Raw genomic sequence first — 18,731 nt, forward strand, 5'->3', positions numbered from 1 at the left:
GGCTACCAGGGTGGGTGCTGTGTCCCCCAATGAGTGGCTCGGAGAAAAGGATTTTACGGTGAGTACACACAAAAATCCCTATTTATCCTTCGCCACATTGGGGGACACAGGACCATGGGACGTCCCAAAGCAGTCCCTGGGAGGGAAACAATACAACCAAATAACTCCGTGTACCATCTGACTACAAATGCGCAACGGCCGCTTGCAGAATACGTCTGCCAAGGGCCGCGTCCGCAGAGGAGTGAATGTGGACATTGTAGTGCTTTGTGAAAGTATGCAGGCTGGACCACGTTGCGGCCTTGCAAACCTGCTCCGCTGTTGCCTGGTGCCGAATGGCCCAGGAAGCACCCATCGACCGAGTGGAGTGTGCGCTAATCCCCGCCGGCATAGGGCTGCCCCTGACCCGATAGGATTCCTGGATAGCAGATCGAATCCATCTGGCTATCGTGGCTTTAGACGCAGCCAAACCCTTTCTGTGACCCTCCGGGAGCACGAAAAGGGCGTCCAATTTTCAGAAATGAGCCGTTCTGGAAATGTACCTCCTGAGGGCCCGTACCACGTCCAGGGTATGAAGGGCCTTCTCAACCCTATGTTTGGGCTGCGGACAAAAGGAGGGAAGAATGATGTCCTCGTTAAGATGAAAAGATGAGACCACCTTTGGAAGAAAAGCCGGGGAAGGACGTAGGACTACTTTGTCCTGATGAAAGGCAAGAAAAGGAGCCCGGCAGGATAAAGCGGCCAACTCTGAGACCCTTCTGATGGACGTCACGGCTACCAGGAAGGCAACATTCCAGGAGAGGACAGAGAGCGGAACGTCTTGAAGGGGTTCGAACGGAGGTTCCTGAAGAACCCCCAGGACCAAGTTGAGATCCCAGGTCTCTAACGGCATCCTGTAGGGGGGTACCACATGAGAGACTCCCTGAATGAAGGTCCTGAACTGAAGGTTGGCGGCGATCCTGCGCTGGAACAGCACGGATAACGCTGAGATCTGGCCTTTGAGGGAACTCAGTGCCAAGCCGGAGTCCAAACCGGACTGAAGGAAATCCAAGATGCAAGGGATAGAGAAAACGAGCGGAGGGTGACCTCGGAGCCTGCACCATGAGAAGAAAGTTTTCCAGACGCGGTGGTAAATGGAGGCGGAAGACGCCTTGCGAGCACTTAACATGGTGGGAATGACCTGCTGAGAGAAACCGGCTCGAGTTAGAATCCAGGTTAACAGCCACGCCGTTAAACGTAGGGCCCCTGAGCTCTGGTGGCAGATCGGTCCTTGGCGAAGCAGGTCTGGGCGGTCTGGTAACCGCCAGGGAACGTCGGCTACGAGCTGAACAAGTTCCGCGTACCAAGCGCGGTGTGGCCAGTCTGGGGCGACCAGAATGACCGGAACTCCCTCCGTCTTGATCTTTCGGATCACCTTCGGCAGTAAGGGAAGGGGAGGAAACACGTATGGAAGTTGAAACTGATGCCACAGTGAAATCAGCGCGTCCACTCCTATGGCCTGGGGATCCCGAGAACGAGCAATGAAGTTGTGGACCTTGGCGTTCAATCTGGACGCCATCAGATCCACGTCCGGGGTCCCCCAGCGAAGACAGATCTGTCGAAAGACCTCTGGGTGGAGTTCCCACTCCCCCGAGGCAAGGCCCTGGCGGCTCAGAAAGTCCGCCGCCCAGTTCTCGACTCCCGGAATGTGCACCGCGGAAATGGTGGAATGGTTGGTTTCGGCCCAACGAAGGATGTGAGAGACTTCCTGCATCGCCGCCCTGCTGCGGGTACCCCCCTGGTGGTTGATGTAAGCCACCGCCGTGACGTTGTCCGATTGGACTCGTAATGGGTGACCCGCGAGCAGGGCGTGAAAGCGACTCAGGGCAAGTCTGATCGCACGAATCTCCAGGATGTTGATGGGGAGTCTCGATTCCTGAACTGTCCAACGGCCCTGGGAAGAGTGGTGAAGAAACACCGCACCCCAGCCGAGGAAACTGGCGTCGGTAGTTACCACTAACCAGCAGATCGAGAGAAAGGACTTCCCCTGGAGAAGAGATGGACCCAGGGTCCACCATACGAGTGATTGTCTGACCCGCGGAGACAGCGGGCAAGGACGATCGAGAGATGGGAGACTCCTGTCCCAGTTGTCCAGCAGGGCCTGTTGCAAGGGGCGGAGATGGAGTTGAGCGAAAGGAACCGCTTCGATTGCTGCAACCATCTTTCCCAGGATCTTCATGGCGAACCGAATGGTTCGCGGGCGAGGATGGCAGAGCGTTCGGGCTCCTTGCTGAAACGCTTGGGCCTTGCACCGAGGAAGCAAGACCAGACCCCTTGAACTGTCCAGGATCATTCCCAGAAAGGAGATCCGACGGGCAGGAACGGGAGAGGACTTGTCCAAGTTGATCAACCAGCCCAGGCGCGAAAGAGAATCCAGGGTAATGTGGACGCTTGCCTCGCAGGCCTGAAAAGACGGACCCTTTATGAGGAGATCGTCTAAGTAAGGTAACACGACGACTCCTCGAGAATGGAGAATGGCCATGACCGCCGCCATCACCTTCGTGAATACCCTGGGCACCGTGGCAAGACCGAAGGGTAAGGCCGTGAACTGGAAATGGTCCTCTAGAATGGCAAAGCGGAGGAACCTCTGATGTGGCGGGAATATCGGAATGTGAAGATAGGCATCCTTGATGTCTATCGATGCCAAGAATTCCCCTCTTTCCATCGAAGAGATGACCGACCTGAGCGATTCCATCCTGAAGTGCCGTACTTTTACGCACTTGTTCAGGAGCTTCAGATCCAAAATGGGGCGCACTTTTCCGTCCTTTTTTGGCACGACGAAGAGGTTTGAGTAGAAACCTTTGAACCTCTCGTGTTCTGGAACCGGAACAATGACCCCGCTCTGGCGGAGGGAGTGAATGGCGCAAAGGAGGGCGCGAGACTGAGCTCCCGAACTGGGGAGACGAGAGGGAAAAAACCGAGTTGGAGGAGGAGCGGAGAACTCTATTTTGTAGCCAGACGATACCAGATCCCTGACCCATTTGTCGTGAACGACAGAGAGCCAGGCTTGCTGAAAAAGGAGTAGGCGTCCGCCTACTCTGGTGGTATTGACTGGCTCCGTTCCCGAGTCATTGAGATGGGAAACTGGGGGGTCTAGAACCTCTGGTTCTGGACTGCCTCGGCTTTCCTCGCCAGGACGGATTCGGCCTGAAGGAGGGACGAGCGTCTCTGTCTGCGCGAGCGGATCGGTTCGATCTGGAAAAACCGGTAGGATTGGACCAGGCTGGGCTGGTACGAAAGGGCCGAAAGCGAAAGTAAGGCTGGCGCTGGAAGGCCGCCTTGGGCCTCTGTTGGGGAAAGAACTTGCTCTTTCCCCCCGTGGCGTCGGAAATAAGCTGGTCAAGCTTTTCACCAAAAAGGCGCCCGCTCTGAAAAGGGAGAGAGACCAGAGATTTTTTAGAGGAGGAATCTGCGCGCCACTCTCTGAGCCAAATAGCCCCTCTGATAGTGATGGCGTTTGAAGCCGCCGATGCTGCGCAATTCGCTGCATCGAGAGATGCGTACATCACGTAATCACCGGCCATGGCTATCTGTTTAGCCAGGTCCGCCATCTCAGCCGGGAGATCCTGTTCATGAATGGATTTCGCTAGAGCATCCGCCCAGGAAACCATTGCCTTGGCCACCCAAGCCGCGGCGAAGGAGGGGGATAGGGAAGAACCTGAGGCATCGTACACTGAGCGAGCTAGAGAGTCTAGCTGGCTTCTTACTACAGGCAGACGTTTTGAGTGACAGTTTGGAGGGAGGACAATTCAAACAAATGGGTTCACAGGGGTGCACTATCAAATTAATTCACAGAGTATGGGAAAAAGTCAAACTCATTAGGGAAGTGAGTGGGTTCACCAGATTCTCGCCTATTTGGGACAACATTTATCTACCGGAATTTAGGCAGAGGGAGGGTTTTCACTTTTGGTCTGCAGCAGGTATTAAACGGCTGGGGCAGCTGATAAGTCAGGGCAGACTTAAAACATTTGAGGAGTTGCAGGAAGAATTTCAGTTGCCACGGTCTGAATTGTTCCAGTATAATCGTATCTCTCATGCTTATCAGGCACAGAATAAAAGGGGAGCCATAGTGGTACAGATTGATCTCATGCTCGACTATATCCTTAAGAATAGCTGCACGAAGGGGGCGATTTCAGAAATATATGGGTTTCTACTTTTTTCTTTCCTGGAAAAATATCCCATCCGAGCCAAAGGGAAATGGGAAGCTGAATTGGGAATAATTGACAATGATAGATGGGAGTCGGTCCTAGAATATGTGCCCAAGATATCAATGAGTGAACCAGGCAGGCTATCACAGTTATTCGTAATCCATAGGGCCTATAGAACCCCTGACAGGTTGTTCAAGGCTGGGCTTAGGCAGAACTCGGAATGCCCTCGGTGCTCACAATCCCAGGCGGGGATATTGCATATGATGTGGCAGTGCCCTAGACTGTCCTCCTTCTGGATAGTTGTTTTAAATCGTATTGAACTGGTGTATGGATGTTCTGTCCCTAGGGTTCCACTGACTTGCATATTGGGATATGTGGAGGAAATTGTTACGGACAACATGTTTAAAATAGCTATTGCACGATTGTTATTCATTGCTAGGAAATTGATCGCCAAATTTTGGATTAGAGAGGAACCTCCAACAAGAAAAGACTTTCTTAAGCAAGCGGAGCATATACTTACTTTGGAGAAAAGTATCTACACCAAAAGGAATAAGCTGGACATCTTCCACAAGCTGTGGCAACCGTGGATGGACTTGAATTAGGATGATAAATGAGAATTTAGGGAACCTAGTATTCAATGGAAATATAACGGATGTTTATTCAAATGTTTGTATGATGATGGGAAGTGGGGTGGCTCTGGCTGAGGTCTCTGGGGTTGGGCGGGGTGGGGGGGCTCTGAGTCGGGGGGAAAAAGTTATCTGTAAATGTTTAATGAAACATTGCCATGAGAATTATTCTGATTGTTTATTCTTTGCGGATAATAAAAATCTATCTGATAAAAAAAAAGAGAGTCTAGCTGGCGTTCAGCGGGACTCTTAATTGAAGCGCCGTCCGGAACGGAAAGAAGCGTTTTAGAAGCAAGGCGCGAGACCGGAGGATCTACTATAGGGGGATCCGTCCAGTCTTTCACGAGATCTGCTGAAAAGGGATACTTCGATACCAGGTCCTTCTTTCCCGTGAAACGCTTATCCGGACACTCCCTGTGTCGCCTGACTATATCCAGAAAATCTGGGTGAGAGGCAAAAGTCTTATGAGAACGCTTGGTTCTGGTAAAAGAGACTGCGTGTTCCGGAGCGGAACTAGAGTCATCGTCCACCTTAAGTGCGTGATTGACTGCTACAATGAGGGAGTCAACCGTAGCTCTAAACTCCGGAGCCTCCGGGTCTAATGATACTTCAGACTCATGTTCAGAGTCGTGCACACTGCGAGCCCCCAAAGAGGGTGAGCGAGAGGTGGAGCTACCAGAATCTGAGTGGCGAGGTGAGCGCTCAGGAGAGGTAGTGCGGATCCGTTTTCTGGATGACCGTGCCTCTTTATGGAGAGAGCGGCCCCTGCTGGCCGACGATTCCCCTGTTACGGAGGGATCTCTTAGGACCTGTAACGGATTGCCTCGTTCCCCAGGAGGGTTTTGGATGGATTTGATGGCGTTGGCTAAAAAATCCACGGACTGCGAAAGTGAAGCGACCCACGGGGGGGGACTAGGTACGCCGGAGTCGGTGGAGGGCTCCTGGGCACATGGAGCATCGCAGGCAGAGCAGAGGGGGGAACTTTGAGGCCGAGGAAGTGGGGCCTGGCAGGTGGTACACGCAGAAAAAAAGGTCGTATGCACCTTAGAGGATTTTTTAGACCTTGACTGGGACATGATGTACCTAATGCAAAAAATAGACCACAGGGTCTATAAGCTAGGGAAGCAGAGGGCGGCACTGCAGAGGAGAGGCTGACGAAGTCTCCTTACCCAGGTCCTGTGTCCCGCTGTCCTGAGAAGACGAAGAGAAGGCCGGATAAAATCGCTGCACGTGGGCGCTGTGTCGCCTAGAAGCTGCGGCAGGGCTGAGCTGCGGCGTGCAGTGAGGGAAACCAAGATGGCCGCCGAGATCAGGAGAGAAATCTCGGAGGCGGCGAGAAGCGCCAGGACCGGGGGGCGGCGCCACAGAATGACGCGAAAGAGTGGGCGGAGCCTATCGGCAGCGTCCTGCGGCTAGGCCGAAGCCGGGGACTAAATTTGCGGCTTCGGCCCGGCGTGCGGCCGCAAAGTGCCGAAAATAAGGGGCCCAGAGCAAACGATGTGCCGCTACTTAGGAGGAGCCCTCCGGACCGCAGAACCGGCGACCCCCCCCCCCCCCCCATCCTCCACGAGACACTTACCCCGATGAGGTGAGGAGTGCCTAGGATGAAATGGCAGGGACGGTGCAGGGGTTGGGAAGCCTCCATCCACCAGCCCCAGATAGGGGGGTGGAGAGGAACCGTCTACCACCTGAATCACGCATAGACAGTGGTGATGCAGTGTGGTCTGCACGGACGCCACGTATGCCTCTGTACAGCCGAGGGAGAACCTGGTGGACAGGGCAGATGTCCGGCAATAAAAAGGCCTGGATGCAGAAGAGGATACTGGAGGTAACCAACACCAGTCCTCGTCTGTACAACATGGGGAGATCGGCGCCCGGGAAAGGGACCGTCGCCCAAAAAAGGTCAGCTCAGGCAGTGGCTCCCACGTCGCAGGAGAGGGTACAGTGAGGTGAAACTCCCGTGCTCGCCTGTTGTTGGTTCGGGGGAGATCGGACCATGAAAGAATCCGTCGCCCCCTTCGTCCGGGTAGAATTAAAAAAACCGTGTGCCTCCTACGGACACTAAGCTTGAACTGGGTCTCTGGAAGCCAGTGTGAGGGTGTATACTGCAGGGGAGGAGCTAACCTTTTTTTGTCTCAGCTTAGTGTCAGCCTCCTAGTGACAGCAGCATAACCCATAGTCCTGTGTCCCCCAATGTGGCGAAGGAGAAATATATATATGTGCTGAAAACGCCCCCCTCGGGTTATACACTTGTCACGGTCCCAGAAAGGCGGCGGGGGAGGGGGAGCGGCGGAGCTGCAGGTCACTGTGGCTAAACCCTGTGCCGCTGCTGTAATAGCACACAGTGACAGCAGCCGCCTTTCATCACTCATGATACTCACCTACAGGCGCGCCCTCGGTGCTGGCACTGCATCTCGTTCCGGCCGTCGACGCCTGTAGCCGAGCGAACACGTGGCACTGCTCATTAAGGAAATTAATATGCACACATCTCCACTCCAATATGCATGGCGCACATATTCATTACCTTAATGAGCGGGGCCACGTGATCGCTTGGCAGGAAGAGCTGCTGGAGGCTGGAACAAGATGCAGTGCCACCGAGGGAGCGCAGGCAGGTAAATAAGATGTTTTTTTTCACAGGAATCATACATAGGGATAAGGAGCCATGCATACCAGGACAGGGACTGGGGAGCCATGCATACAATGATGGGGACTGGCAGAGCCATGCACACCAGGATAGGGACTGGGAGAGCCATGCACCCCAGGACAGGGATGGGACAGCCATGCATACGAGGACAGAGATGGGAGAGCCATGCATACAATGACAGGGACTGGGGAGCCATGCATACAATGACAGGGACTGGGAGAGCCATGCACACCAGGACAGGGACTGGGGAGCCATGCATACAATGACATGGACTGGGAGAGCCATGCATACCAGGTCAGGGATTGGGAGAGCCATGCATACAATGAAAGGGACTGGGAGAGCCATGCATACAATGACAGGGACCGGGAGAGCCATGCACACCAGGACAGGGATGGGAGAGCCATGCATACAATGACAGGGACTGGGGAGCCATGCACACCAGGACAGGGACTGGGGAGCCATGCACACCAGGACAGGGACTGGGGAGCCATGCACACCAGGACAGGGACTGGGGAGCCATGCATACAATGACAGGGACTGGGGAGCCATGCATACAATGACAGGGACTGGGGAGCCATGCATACAATGACAGGGACTGGGGAGCCATGCACACCACGATAGGGATGAGGGGACAATGCATACCCGGCTTATACTCGAGTCAATAAGCTTATCCATTTTTTTCGTGGCAAAAGTAGGGCCTCGGCTTATACTCGGGTTGGTTTATACTCTAGTATATACGGTGTGTGTATATATGTATCATCTGCCTTTCTTGAGTGAAAAAGTTTATATGCCCATATATTAATAAGTAACATTTCGATTTTTTTCCTAAAGCGATGGCATGACATACAGTCACGAAAAGGTCACTATTACCTTTTCATCATTGCTTTCAGCTTTGGCCAACAACAACTTTGAATGGCTTTTCGAACTCGAGATGTTTTCCTGTTAAAATGGAAACAAAACATTTTTATATCATTATAAGGGGGAAAAAAGAAAATTCAACGCAAAAATTGATGCATGCAAGGAAGGCAACAAAATAATGTAATCCCTGCCATGAAAACTTCACTACAGTTTTACAAAACATTATCAATTTTAGTCAATTTTTTTTTAGATAGAGCCTGAAAAGCAATAGATTAACCTATTTTGACATCCACCATACAAGAACAGCACATCAAGTGCGAATGTATAGAGCGGGCTCAGGAGCTGAGCACACACTATACCCAGCAGATGACGGCTGTGTCATACAGCCAACATCTACCTGTAACAAAAGTGATTGGAGCTAAACTGTAACCCTTTAAATGCCTCTTATCGATCCCTGACCGCGGCATTTAAAGTATCCTGTCCGAGGGGACCCCTAAGACGCAACACATGATCCTTGGCAAGCAAGGCAGGAGAGGTGGCAATATCAAGCACCGTGCTGAGATGTGCGTCGGGCCACTTGCGCCAATTACCATACGGCGCAGGACAATGATAAAAAGCATTTTTCTAGCTATGCCGAGCAGCTGAGCTCACATGAAGGGCTTGTTAGAGTATTATTGAAGGGAACTGGTACCAGGTTTTCCTAATCCACATGAAGAACACAGTCTGGATGAGGAGGATACGTCATCCACACAAAGCAAGGAGTAGGACAGTGATCGAGAGAGGAGGCGCCTGATCAAGGCCAGCTATGTCCATCGAACGGACCACGCCGTAGGTGACTATAATAAAAGGTCTTTTTTGTGTTAAGTAAAGCACATTGGGGACATATACGAAATGTTCTAGAATACTGTATAGTTGCTGGCCCCACTTTATATGGGAAAACCCGGTGACAGATTCCCTTTAAGTACAAATCTTTGCCTGCTCATAGTAGAGGATTGGATTTTCGGTACCATATCGTGTCTTCGGCCAAGTACACATATTTTCAATGGGGAGAGAGGAAGAAGCTGATACCAGGAACATCTGATGGCAGCTTATCTTCCTCATAAACAAATAGAATCAAAACTGATTATCTGCCAGGGGAATGACCACAGGCCCATGTACACACTAGATAGTTGGCCACTCCTGAAATAAACTAAAGGCCCCTTCACATTAAGCGACGCTGCAGCGATACCGACAACGATCCGGATCGCTGCAGCGTCGCTGTTTGGTCGCTGGAGAGCTGTCACACAGACCGCTCTCCAGCGACCAACGATGCCGGTAACCAGGGTAAACATCGGGTAACTAAGCGCAGGGCCGCGCTTAGTAACCCGATGTTTACCCTGGATACCATGCTAAAAGTTAAAAAAAACAAACACTAGATACTTACCTACCGCTGTCTGTCCTCCAGCGCTGCGCTCTGCTTCTCTGCTCTCCTCCTGTACTGTCTGTGAGCCGGAAAGCAGAGCGGTGACGTCACCGCTCTGCTTTCCGGCTCACAGCCAGTACAGGAGGAGTGCAGAGCACAGCGCTGGAGGACAGACAGCGTTAGGTAAGTATCTAGTGTTTGTTTTTTTTTACTTTTAGCATGGTAACCAGGGTAAACATCGGGTTACTAAGCGCGGCCCTGCGCTTAGTTACCCGATGTTTACCCTGGTTACCAGTGAAGACATCGCTGGATCGGTGTCACACACGCCGATCCAGCGATGTCTCCAGGGAGTCCAGCGACGAAATAAAGTTCTGGACTTTATTCAGCGACCAACGATCTCCCAGCAGGGGCCTGATCGTTGGTCGCTGTCACACAGAACGATTTCATTAACGATATCGTTGCTACGTCACAAATAGCAACGATATCGTTAACAATATCGTTATGTGTGAAGGTACCTTAATGTATATGGGGGGGGAGGGGGTTAACATGAATTACGAAATTCCAGTCTTAAAGAAAAAAGTGCTTTGCTAATGTCTGTAAACCGACTTACAAAGCGGCTATGGATATACTAGGTCAGATAATATCCGTGAACACAGCAGCCACGATGTGGGTTCTTAGGGCGAAGCTCCACTGCAATGTCTCCATTGCAAGAACAATGGAAAGACACAGCAACCCTAATACCCACTGAACCACAACACACGTTAAGAAAATGGGCCGACAGGATTTTGCACTAAAAGTGTTACCAAAAAAAAGATTACATCAATAGCTGGGACAAAATAGACATATTTTCCACTCAAAATGCAAAAGATTTTTTTACTGCTGTGTCACTCCCATGTAGGACATGGGCAGGGATGCAACTCAGCCCAATTCACTTTTTACACGGTATAGGTTAATTTCCATCAGATGTATGCTTTCCAGCTTGTATGAGGTTTCCTAAAATGTAATTCACTTGGGAGCCTCTGTAATACACTGCAGGTTTTCAGCCTGCAAATCTGGGTGGAAAATCCAGAGTATTTACATACTCAAAGGGGTCTGTCCTGGTGAAGCAAAAGCTTGTAATAGGGCTGCTAGGTACATATTGGGCCTAAATTGGTTGTCAATCAGCTTTTTTTCTAAAAAAAACGCACTGTGTCTAAAGGTACCGTCACATTAAGCAACTTACCAACGAGAATGACAACGATCCGTGACGTTGCAGCGTCCTGGATAGCGATCTCGTTGTGTTTGACACGCAGCAGCGATCTGGATCCCGCTGTGACATCGCTGGTTGCAGCTGAAAGTCCGGAACTTTATTTGGTCGTCAGGTCGGCGTGATTCGTCATATTTGACAGCAAAAGCAACGATGCCTGCAATGTTTCTTCATGGAGCTAACAACCAGCGAGAACGATAAGTACGTTACTGGATCGCTCCTGCATTGTTCTGCTGTTGCTGGTGTTTGACGTCTCCTAGCGACCTAAAAAGCGACGCTGCAGCGATCGGCATCGTTGTCTATATTGCTGCAGCATCGCTAAATGTGACGGTAGCTTTAGACTATATAAACATATGTAGTAAAGAGGACAAATAATCTGAAGATTTTAGGATTTCAAGAAAAATGCAATATAATTCAGGAGGGTTGGTAATCTCCGAATCTCTGATTATAATAAAACCTGCATAATGTCAGTGAAACCGATGAACATGCCACCATCCTTTACCTGGGAATCAGTTTTCATTCTCTCATGTGCACGCGTTCTACGGTCTTTTTTATCCCTGTGTCTTTGTTCTTTGTCTCCATGTGTATAACCCTCAGTAGAAGGTTTTTCCTTAGCTCTGTCTGAATACAGGACAGGATCTTCTGGGGACTTTTCGTCTGAAGGTGTCCCCTTCTCTTGCCTACTATGATGTCTCTTCTCTCGGTCAGAGGCCTCCCTATATCTTCTGTCACTCCTTCTCCTTTCCCGATCTGCATCATGGCTAGTAAACACTTCGCTTTCTTTGCGGTGTCTTTGCTTCCGATCCTCGTGTTCTTCACTCTTGAATAAGACAATGATGATAAGAATACATATTAATTAGGACAGTCACTAATCTCACACTTCAGAAAAGAATAACATTTAAAGGGATTTTCCAGGAGTCTGATATTGATGGCCTATCAATCAGATAGGCCATTAAAATTAGATTGGGGAACAACAGATTCCTGACACCCATGCCAACCAGCTAAATGACTGATTTCAAGGAAAATGTTATATAAAGAGCCGGTGTTCTTAACATCCCTTATCACAATCTAAACTACATGATTTAATCCTTCTTAGGACCTTACTAAGGACAAGAGGACATTCATTGCGTGTGCAGGAAAAGCAATCAAGACATCTTGAAGGGAATCTGTCTCCCCAAAATCGAAGGTGAGCTAAGCCCACCAGCATAAGGGGCTTATCTACAGCATTCTGTAATGCTGTAGATAAACCCCGAGGTACCCTGAAAGATGAGAAAAAGAGGTTAGATTATACTCACCTGGTGGGGCAGTCCCGGTTCTGTTCTGGTCCGATGGGCGTCGCGGTCCAGTCCGGGGCCTCCCATCTTCTTACAATGACGTCCTCTTCTTGTCTTCATGCTGTGGCTCCGGCGCAGGCGTACTTTGTCTGCCCTGTTGAGGGCAGAGCAAAGTACTGCAGTGCGCAGATGCTGGGCCTCTCTGACCTTTCCTGGCACCTGCGCACTGCAGTACTTTGCTCTGCCCTCAACAGGGCAGATAAAGTACGCCTGCGCCGGAGCCACAGCGTGAATACAAGAAGAGGACGTCATCGTAAGAAGATGGGAAGCTCCAGACCGGACCGCGACGCCCATTGGATCAGAACAGAACCGGGACCGCCCCTGGGTGAGTATAATCTAACCTCTTTTTCTCATCTTTCAGGATACATCGGGGGCTTATCTACAGAATTACAGAATGCATTACAGAATGCTGTAGATAAGCCTCTGATGCCGGTGGGCTTAGCTCACCTTCGATTTTGGGGGTGATAGGTTCCCTGTAATAGGAAAGGGTTTTTTACAGTTAGAGTAATCAGACTGTGGAGCGACCACAATAGGTATTAATTAGTGATGAGCAAGCGAACTGGGATAAGGTGTTATCTGAGCATTCGCTGGTGCTAACCGAGTGTCTTCGGCGTGCTCGAAAAATATGTTCAAGTTCCCGCGGCTGCATGTCTCGCTGCTGTTTGACAGCCGCAACATATGCAGGAAGTGCCTAACAAACAGGATATGCAGGCGTGGGGACTCGAACATATTTTTTGAGCACGCCGAAGACACACAGTTAAGACCCTATCTGAGCACATTCACTCATCACTATTAAAACTGAGTCACCAGTGATCAGCTGGAAAGTGGCGTCCATCACTACAGGCCACCACAAAGAAGCAGCACAGTTTTCACTGATATCAATCAGAAGCCTGTGTGCTGCACAGAACCGCAAACCAAGAGGTGCTGATAAACTATAATAAATTATCGAGACAAATTAAACAGTCTTTCAAAAACAATCATATGAAATTGTAATAAAAACTCAGATTCATCATTACAGAGAATAATTTTTTTCTGCAGAACAAATTGCAGAAGAATGTGGAGATACCTCACGTTTTCTGCCTTCCTTTTCCCGTCTCTCTTCATGACGTCTTTCTCGATCTTCATTTCTGTGTTTGCGTTTTTCTAAGATTGAAACATTAAGAAGTGACATTAATGACACACTGGTGGCCAAAATTGTGGAAACCTTTTGTAAAAGAAAAAAAAAAAATATAGGGATTTTTGTGTACTCACCGTAAAATCCTTTTCTCCGAGCCATTCATTGGGGGACACAGGACCATGGGTGTATGCTCCTGCCACTAGGAGGATGACACTAAGTGATACAAAGAAAGTTCTCTCCTCCCCTACAGTATACACCCTCCTGCAGGCTCTCAGCTAACCAGTTCAGTGCAAGAGCAGTAGGAGAACATTAACAATACATAAGAGTACAACATGTCAAACTAACAAAAAACACCAGCCATTAGGCTAACAGGGTGGGTGCTGTGTCCCCCAATGAGTGGCTCAGAGAAAAGGATTTTACGGTGAGTACACAAAAATCCCTGCTTCTCCTTCACCTCATTGGGGGACACAGAACCATGGGACGTCCCAAAGCAGTCCCTTGGTGGGAAAACAACAGAAAACATCAGGCTCCACGTAACAACTGCCTAGATGTGCGCCACCGCAGCCTGCAGAATTCTTCTGCCCAGCTCCGCATTAGCTGATGCTTGAGTATGAACATTATTATAGTGCTTCGAGAAAGTATGTAGGCTGGACCATGTCGCGACTTTACAGACTTGCTCCGCCGATGCCTGATGCCGAATGGCCCAGGAAGCACCCACTGACTGAGTGGCGTGTGCGCTGATCCCTGCTGGGACAGGCTTACCTCTGATGCGGTAGGACTCCTGAATGGTGGAAGAATCCAGCTAGCTATCGTGGCCTTTGAAGCGGCTAGACCGTTCCTGTGACCCTCAGGAAGCACGAACAAAGAATCCGACCTTCGGAAGGATGCCGTCCTCGAGACGTGCCTTCTCAGAGCTCTGACTGCATCGAGAGTATGGCGAGCCCTTTTCACCCTGTGGACTGGAGTTGGACAAAATGAAGGAAGAACAATGTCCTCGTTAAGGTGGAAGGATGAGAAAACCTTGGGCAAAAAGGATGGGGACGGCCTAAGGACAACCTTGTCCTGGTGGAAAATAAGAAAAGGCGCCCGACAGGACAGAGCAGCCAGCTCCGAAACCCGCCTGATTGATGTGATTGCAACTTTCCAGGACAGAAAGGTGAGCGACATGTCCTGAAGCGGTTCAAAAAGGAGCTTCTTGTAAGACTCCCGGGACCAAGTTAAGGTCCCAAGAGTCTAAAGGCATGTGAATGGGGGTGAAACACATGTGTAACCCCCTGAATGAACGTCTTTACCTGAGGTTTTGTCGCAATCCCTTGAGCGAGCTGTGCGCCAGGCTTGAGTTCAGACCGGTCTATGGAACTCTCTAATGGTGGGAATAGAGAAGACGAGAGCAAGACATCTACGAGCCTTGCACCAATCAAAAAATGTCTTCCAGGTACGGTGATAAATACGTACTGACACAGACTTATGAGCACTGATTATTGTGGACGCGACCTGTTGTGAAAAACAGCCTGGGTCAGAATCCAGGATTCAACAGCCAAGCCGTTAAACACAGGGCCGCTGAGTTCTGGTGGTAAATCGGTCCCTGGGAGAGCAGATCTGGACGATCCAGCAGTACCCAGGGTACATTGGCGACGAGGCACACCAACTCTGCAAACCACGCCCGGCATGGCCAATCCGGAGCGACCAGGATCACTGGAACCCCTTCCGCCTTGATCTTCCTGATGACTCTCGGAAGAAGATACAGCGGGGGAAAAATGTACAGAAGAGGAACTGGCGCCACGGAAGAAGCAGAGCATCCACTCCTATGGCTCTTGGATCTCGAGACCAGGCTATGAATCTGGAGACTTTGGCGTTCAGTCTGGAGGCCATCAGATCCACATCCGGGGTACCCCAACGAAGATAGATCTGTTGGAAAACTTCTGGATGAAGTTCCCACTCCCCCGAGGCGAGACCCTGACGGCTGAGGAAGTCTGCCGCCAAGTTTTCCATGCCTGGTATATGCACTGCTGAGATTACCAAGTGGTTCCTCTCTGCCCATCGAAGAATGCGAGTTACCTCGGCCATGGCCGCCCTGCTGCGGGTACCCCCTTGATGGTTGATGTATGCCACAGCCGTGGCGTTGTCCAATTGAATTCGGATGGGGTGACCTGCTAGGAGATAATGAAACTGCAGTAGTGCTTGCCATATCACTCGGATTTCCAAGATATTGATTGGAAGTTTCAATTCCTGAGAAGACCAGCGGCCCTGAGCGGTGTGGTGACAAAAAACTGATCCCCAGCCCAGAAGACTGCTAACGGTAGTCACCACTAGCCATTGAACCGGGAGAAAGAACTTCCCCTGGTTGCGGGAAGAACTCAATGTCCACTATCTGACAGTATGGCTGACCCGCGGGGACAGGCGGCACCGGCAGTCATGGGAGAAAGGGTTCCTGTCCCAAGCAGCTAGAAGAGCATGCTGTAGGGGACAGAGGTGCATCTGCGCAAAAGGAACCGCTTCCATTGCTGCCACCATTTTCCCCAGTACCCTTTTCGCAAAGCGGATGGAATGAGGGGATGACTGAGAAAGTGCACGGGCTCCTTGCTGAAGGGCTAGGACCTTGTATTGAGGGAGAATTACCAACCCTCGAGAGGAGTCCAGGGTCATGCCTAGGAAGGATATCTGCTGGGCTGGAACGGGGGAAGACTTGGCTAAGTTTATCAGCCAACCCAGACGAGAAAGAGTATTGCAAGTGATATGAATGGACTCCGCGCAATTGTGGAAATACGGACCCTTGACTAGGAGGTAGTCAGGATAGTGAAGGACGACCACGCCCTGAGAGTGCAGGATGAACATGACAGCCGCTATGATCTTTGTGAAAACCCTGGGAGCAGTAGTGAGGCTGAAGGGCAAAGGTGTGAATTGAAAGTGATGTTCGCGACTGCTGAAATGCAGGAACTTTTGGTGGGGGGAAATCAGGATGTGCAGGTATGCATCTCGAATATCGATGGATGCTAGAAACTCCCCTTTTTCCCTTGAGGTGATGACCGGAGGCAGAGACTCCATGCGGAAATGATAGACCTTGACAATCTTGTTTAGAAGTTTGAGGTCTAGTATGGGTCTCACTTTTCCGTCCAGTAGGTGACCGCCTACCCTGCTGGTGTCGACCGGATAACCCCATGAGTCATTGGGCGGAAAATCTCTGGGACCTAGAACCCTTAGATCCAGACTGTTTGGGCCAACCCTTCCATTGCTGATTGGACCTATAGGATGTCTGGGGTCCACTGTTCCTGCGTGGAGAGTGTCCTGATCCTGAAGAAGTAGTGGACCAAACAGTCCTTTGGAGCGAAAGGATCGGAAACTGATTTGCTGTTGATGCCGAAAAGGATGCCTAAGCCTCTGCTGGGGAAGAAATTTGCTCTTTCCTCCCGTAGCATCCGAAATAAGCTGATCCAGCTTCTCTCCAAACAAACGCCCACTCTGGTAAGGAAGAGATGTCAGACTTTTTTGACACAGAATCCACCTTCCATTGTCTGAGCCATAAAGATCTTCTGATCGTGAAGGCATTTGCCGCTGATAGAGCCTCACAGTGGGCTGCATCCAAAGAAGCATGTACCAGGTAATCTCCTGCCTGAGAAATTTGGCTAGCCAGCTGTGCTGCCTCCGCAGGAAGATTACTGCTCTGAATGGAATTAGCCAAGGTCTCCGACCACGAAACCATTGCTTTAGCTACCCCCACTGCAGCGAAGGAAGGACATAGAGCCGCACCGGAGACCTCAAAGACAGATCAAGCCAAATTTTCTATCTGGCGGTCTGTGGGATTTTTAATAGACGATACTTCCAGCAGGGATAGAAGGGTTTTGGATACCAAGTGAGAGACTGGCGTGTCTACTAAAGGGGACTCGGCAAAATCTTTTCTCAGATCGGCTGAGAAAGGGTACTTCACTTCAAGCGGTTTTTGTCCTTTAAAGTGCTTATCCAGTCGTTCCCTGTGCCGATTAACTATATCCCGATACTCTGGGTAAATGGCGAATGTTCTATTAGGACGCTTAGCTTTTTTGAAGCACACAACGTGATCCAGCACAGAGCCGGAGTCTTCATCAACCTTCAGAGTTTGGTTGACAGCCTCAATCAGAGAATCAAGAGTCCTCTGAAAGTCTGGCGAATACGGATCTAAGGAGACCTCCAATTCATACTCAGAATCGAGTTCGCTACCATCGTCTGGAGAGGGAGAACGAGAAATGGAGCTCGCGGACGGCATGGCACGTGATTGTATGGGAGACGTACTACGTATCCGTTTCCTAGACGCTTGTACGTTTCTAGATTGTGTGCGGCCCCTGCTAGCCGACTGCTCCCATGTAGGGGAGGGTCTCTCTGTGTCAGATGTGCGAACACCACGACCCCCATAAGGAACACTGAAGGATTCAAGCGCTTTGGTAGAGAAGTCATAGATTGCGACAGAGACGAGACCCACTCAGGGGGACTAAGGACACTGGGCTCAGTGTCAGAGGTGGGTTCCTGAGCGCATTTGGGGTCACAGGCTTTGCAGAGCGGCGAACTCTGAGCTTTTGGAAACGCAGGCTGGCAGGAGTTACATAAAGTGAAAAAGACTGTAAGAGTCTTATGGGACTTTTTAGGTGCCTGAGGCTGGGACATGATGTACTCCTATGTGCCCCCTTAAAGGGAATCTGTCACCCCATTTTTGGCCGATAAGCTCCGGCCACCGCCATCAGGGGATTATCTATAGCATTCTGTAATGCTGTAGATAAGCCTCCGATGTAACCTGAAAGATAAGGAAAAAAAAGTTAGATTATACTCACCCAGGGGCGGTCCCGATGCGGTCCAGGTTCGATGGGCGTCGCGGTCCAGGTCCGGCTCCTCCCATCTTCATGCGATGACGTCCTATTCTCTGCTTCCTGTCGCGGCTCCTGTGCAGGCGTACTTTATCTGCCCTGCCACGTGCTCGCCTGTTGCTGCTTCGGGGAGATCGTAGCCTTGAAAGGATCATTTGTCCAGGTAAAAATTCTTAAGATTTAAAAATTTAAATAAAAAAAGGGTTTTTAGTCTGAATAGCAGACCCGTGTGCCTCCTACGGACACTAAGCAAGAACTGGCTCTCTAGGAGCCAGCAGGAGAGTGCATACTGCAGGGGAGGAGAGAACTTTCTTTGTATCACTTAGTGTCAGCCTCCTAGTGACAGCAGCAGCATACACCAAGGGCTGTGTCCCCCAATGAAGTGAAGGAGAAAATTAATATTTTACTTTTTTTTTTCATAAAAATTTCACTTTAGCTCCAAATTGTTTATTTTTACAAGGCTAACAGAAGAAAATGAAGAAGAGTGT

The 18,731-nt window shown here is 50.3% G+C and overlaps 1 protein-coding gene across 1 annotated transcript in view; it reads right to left on the reverse strand.

Annotated features, from left to right (window-relative positions):
* DYNC2I1 (dynein 2 intermediate chain 1) overlaps nt 1-18,731 on the reverse strand; it is a 100,733-nt gene that overhangs the window by 69,925 nt on the left and 12,077 nt on the right. Inside the window, exons 4-6 of the mRNA XM_069729712.1 lie at nt 13,361-13,437; nt 11,463-11,780; nt 8,325-8,393 (exon numbers count right to left, since the gene is read on the reverse strand). Coding sequence (XP_069585813.1) covers nt 8,325-8,393; nt 11,463-11,780; nt 13,361-13,437 — 464 coding nt within the window. The remainder of the gene's footprint in view (nt 1-8,324; nt 8,394-11,462; nt 11,781-13,360; nt 13,438-18,731) is intronic.

Source organism: Ranitomeya imitator, chromosome 6, assembly GCF_032444005.1.
Source record: "Ranitomeya imitator isolate aRanImi1 chromosome 6, aRanImi1.pri, whole genome shotgun sequence".
Taxonomy (NCBI): Eukaryota; Metazoa; Chordata; class Amphibia; order Anura; family Dendrobatidae; genus Ranitomeya; species Ranitomeya imitator.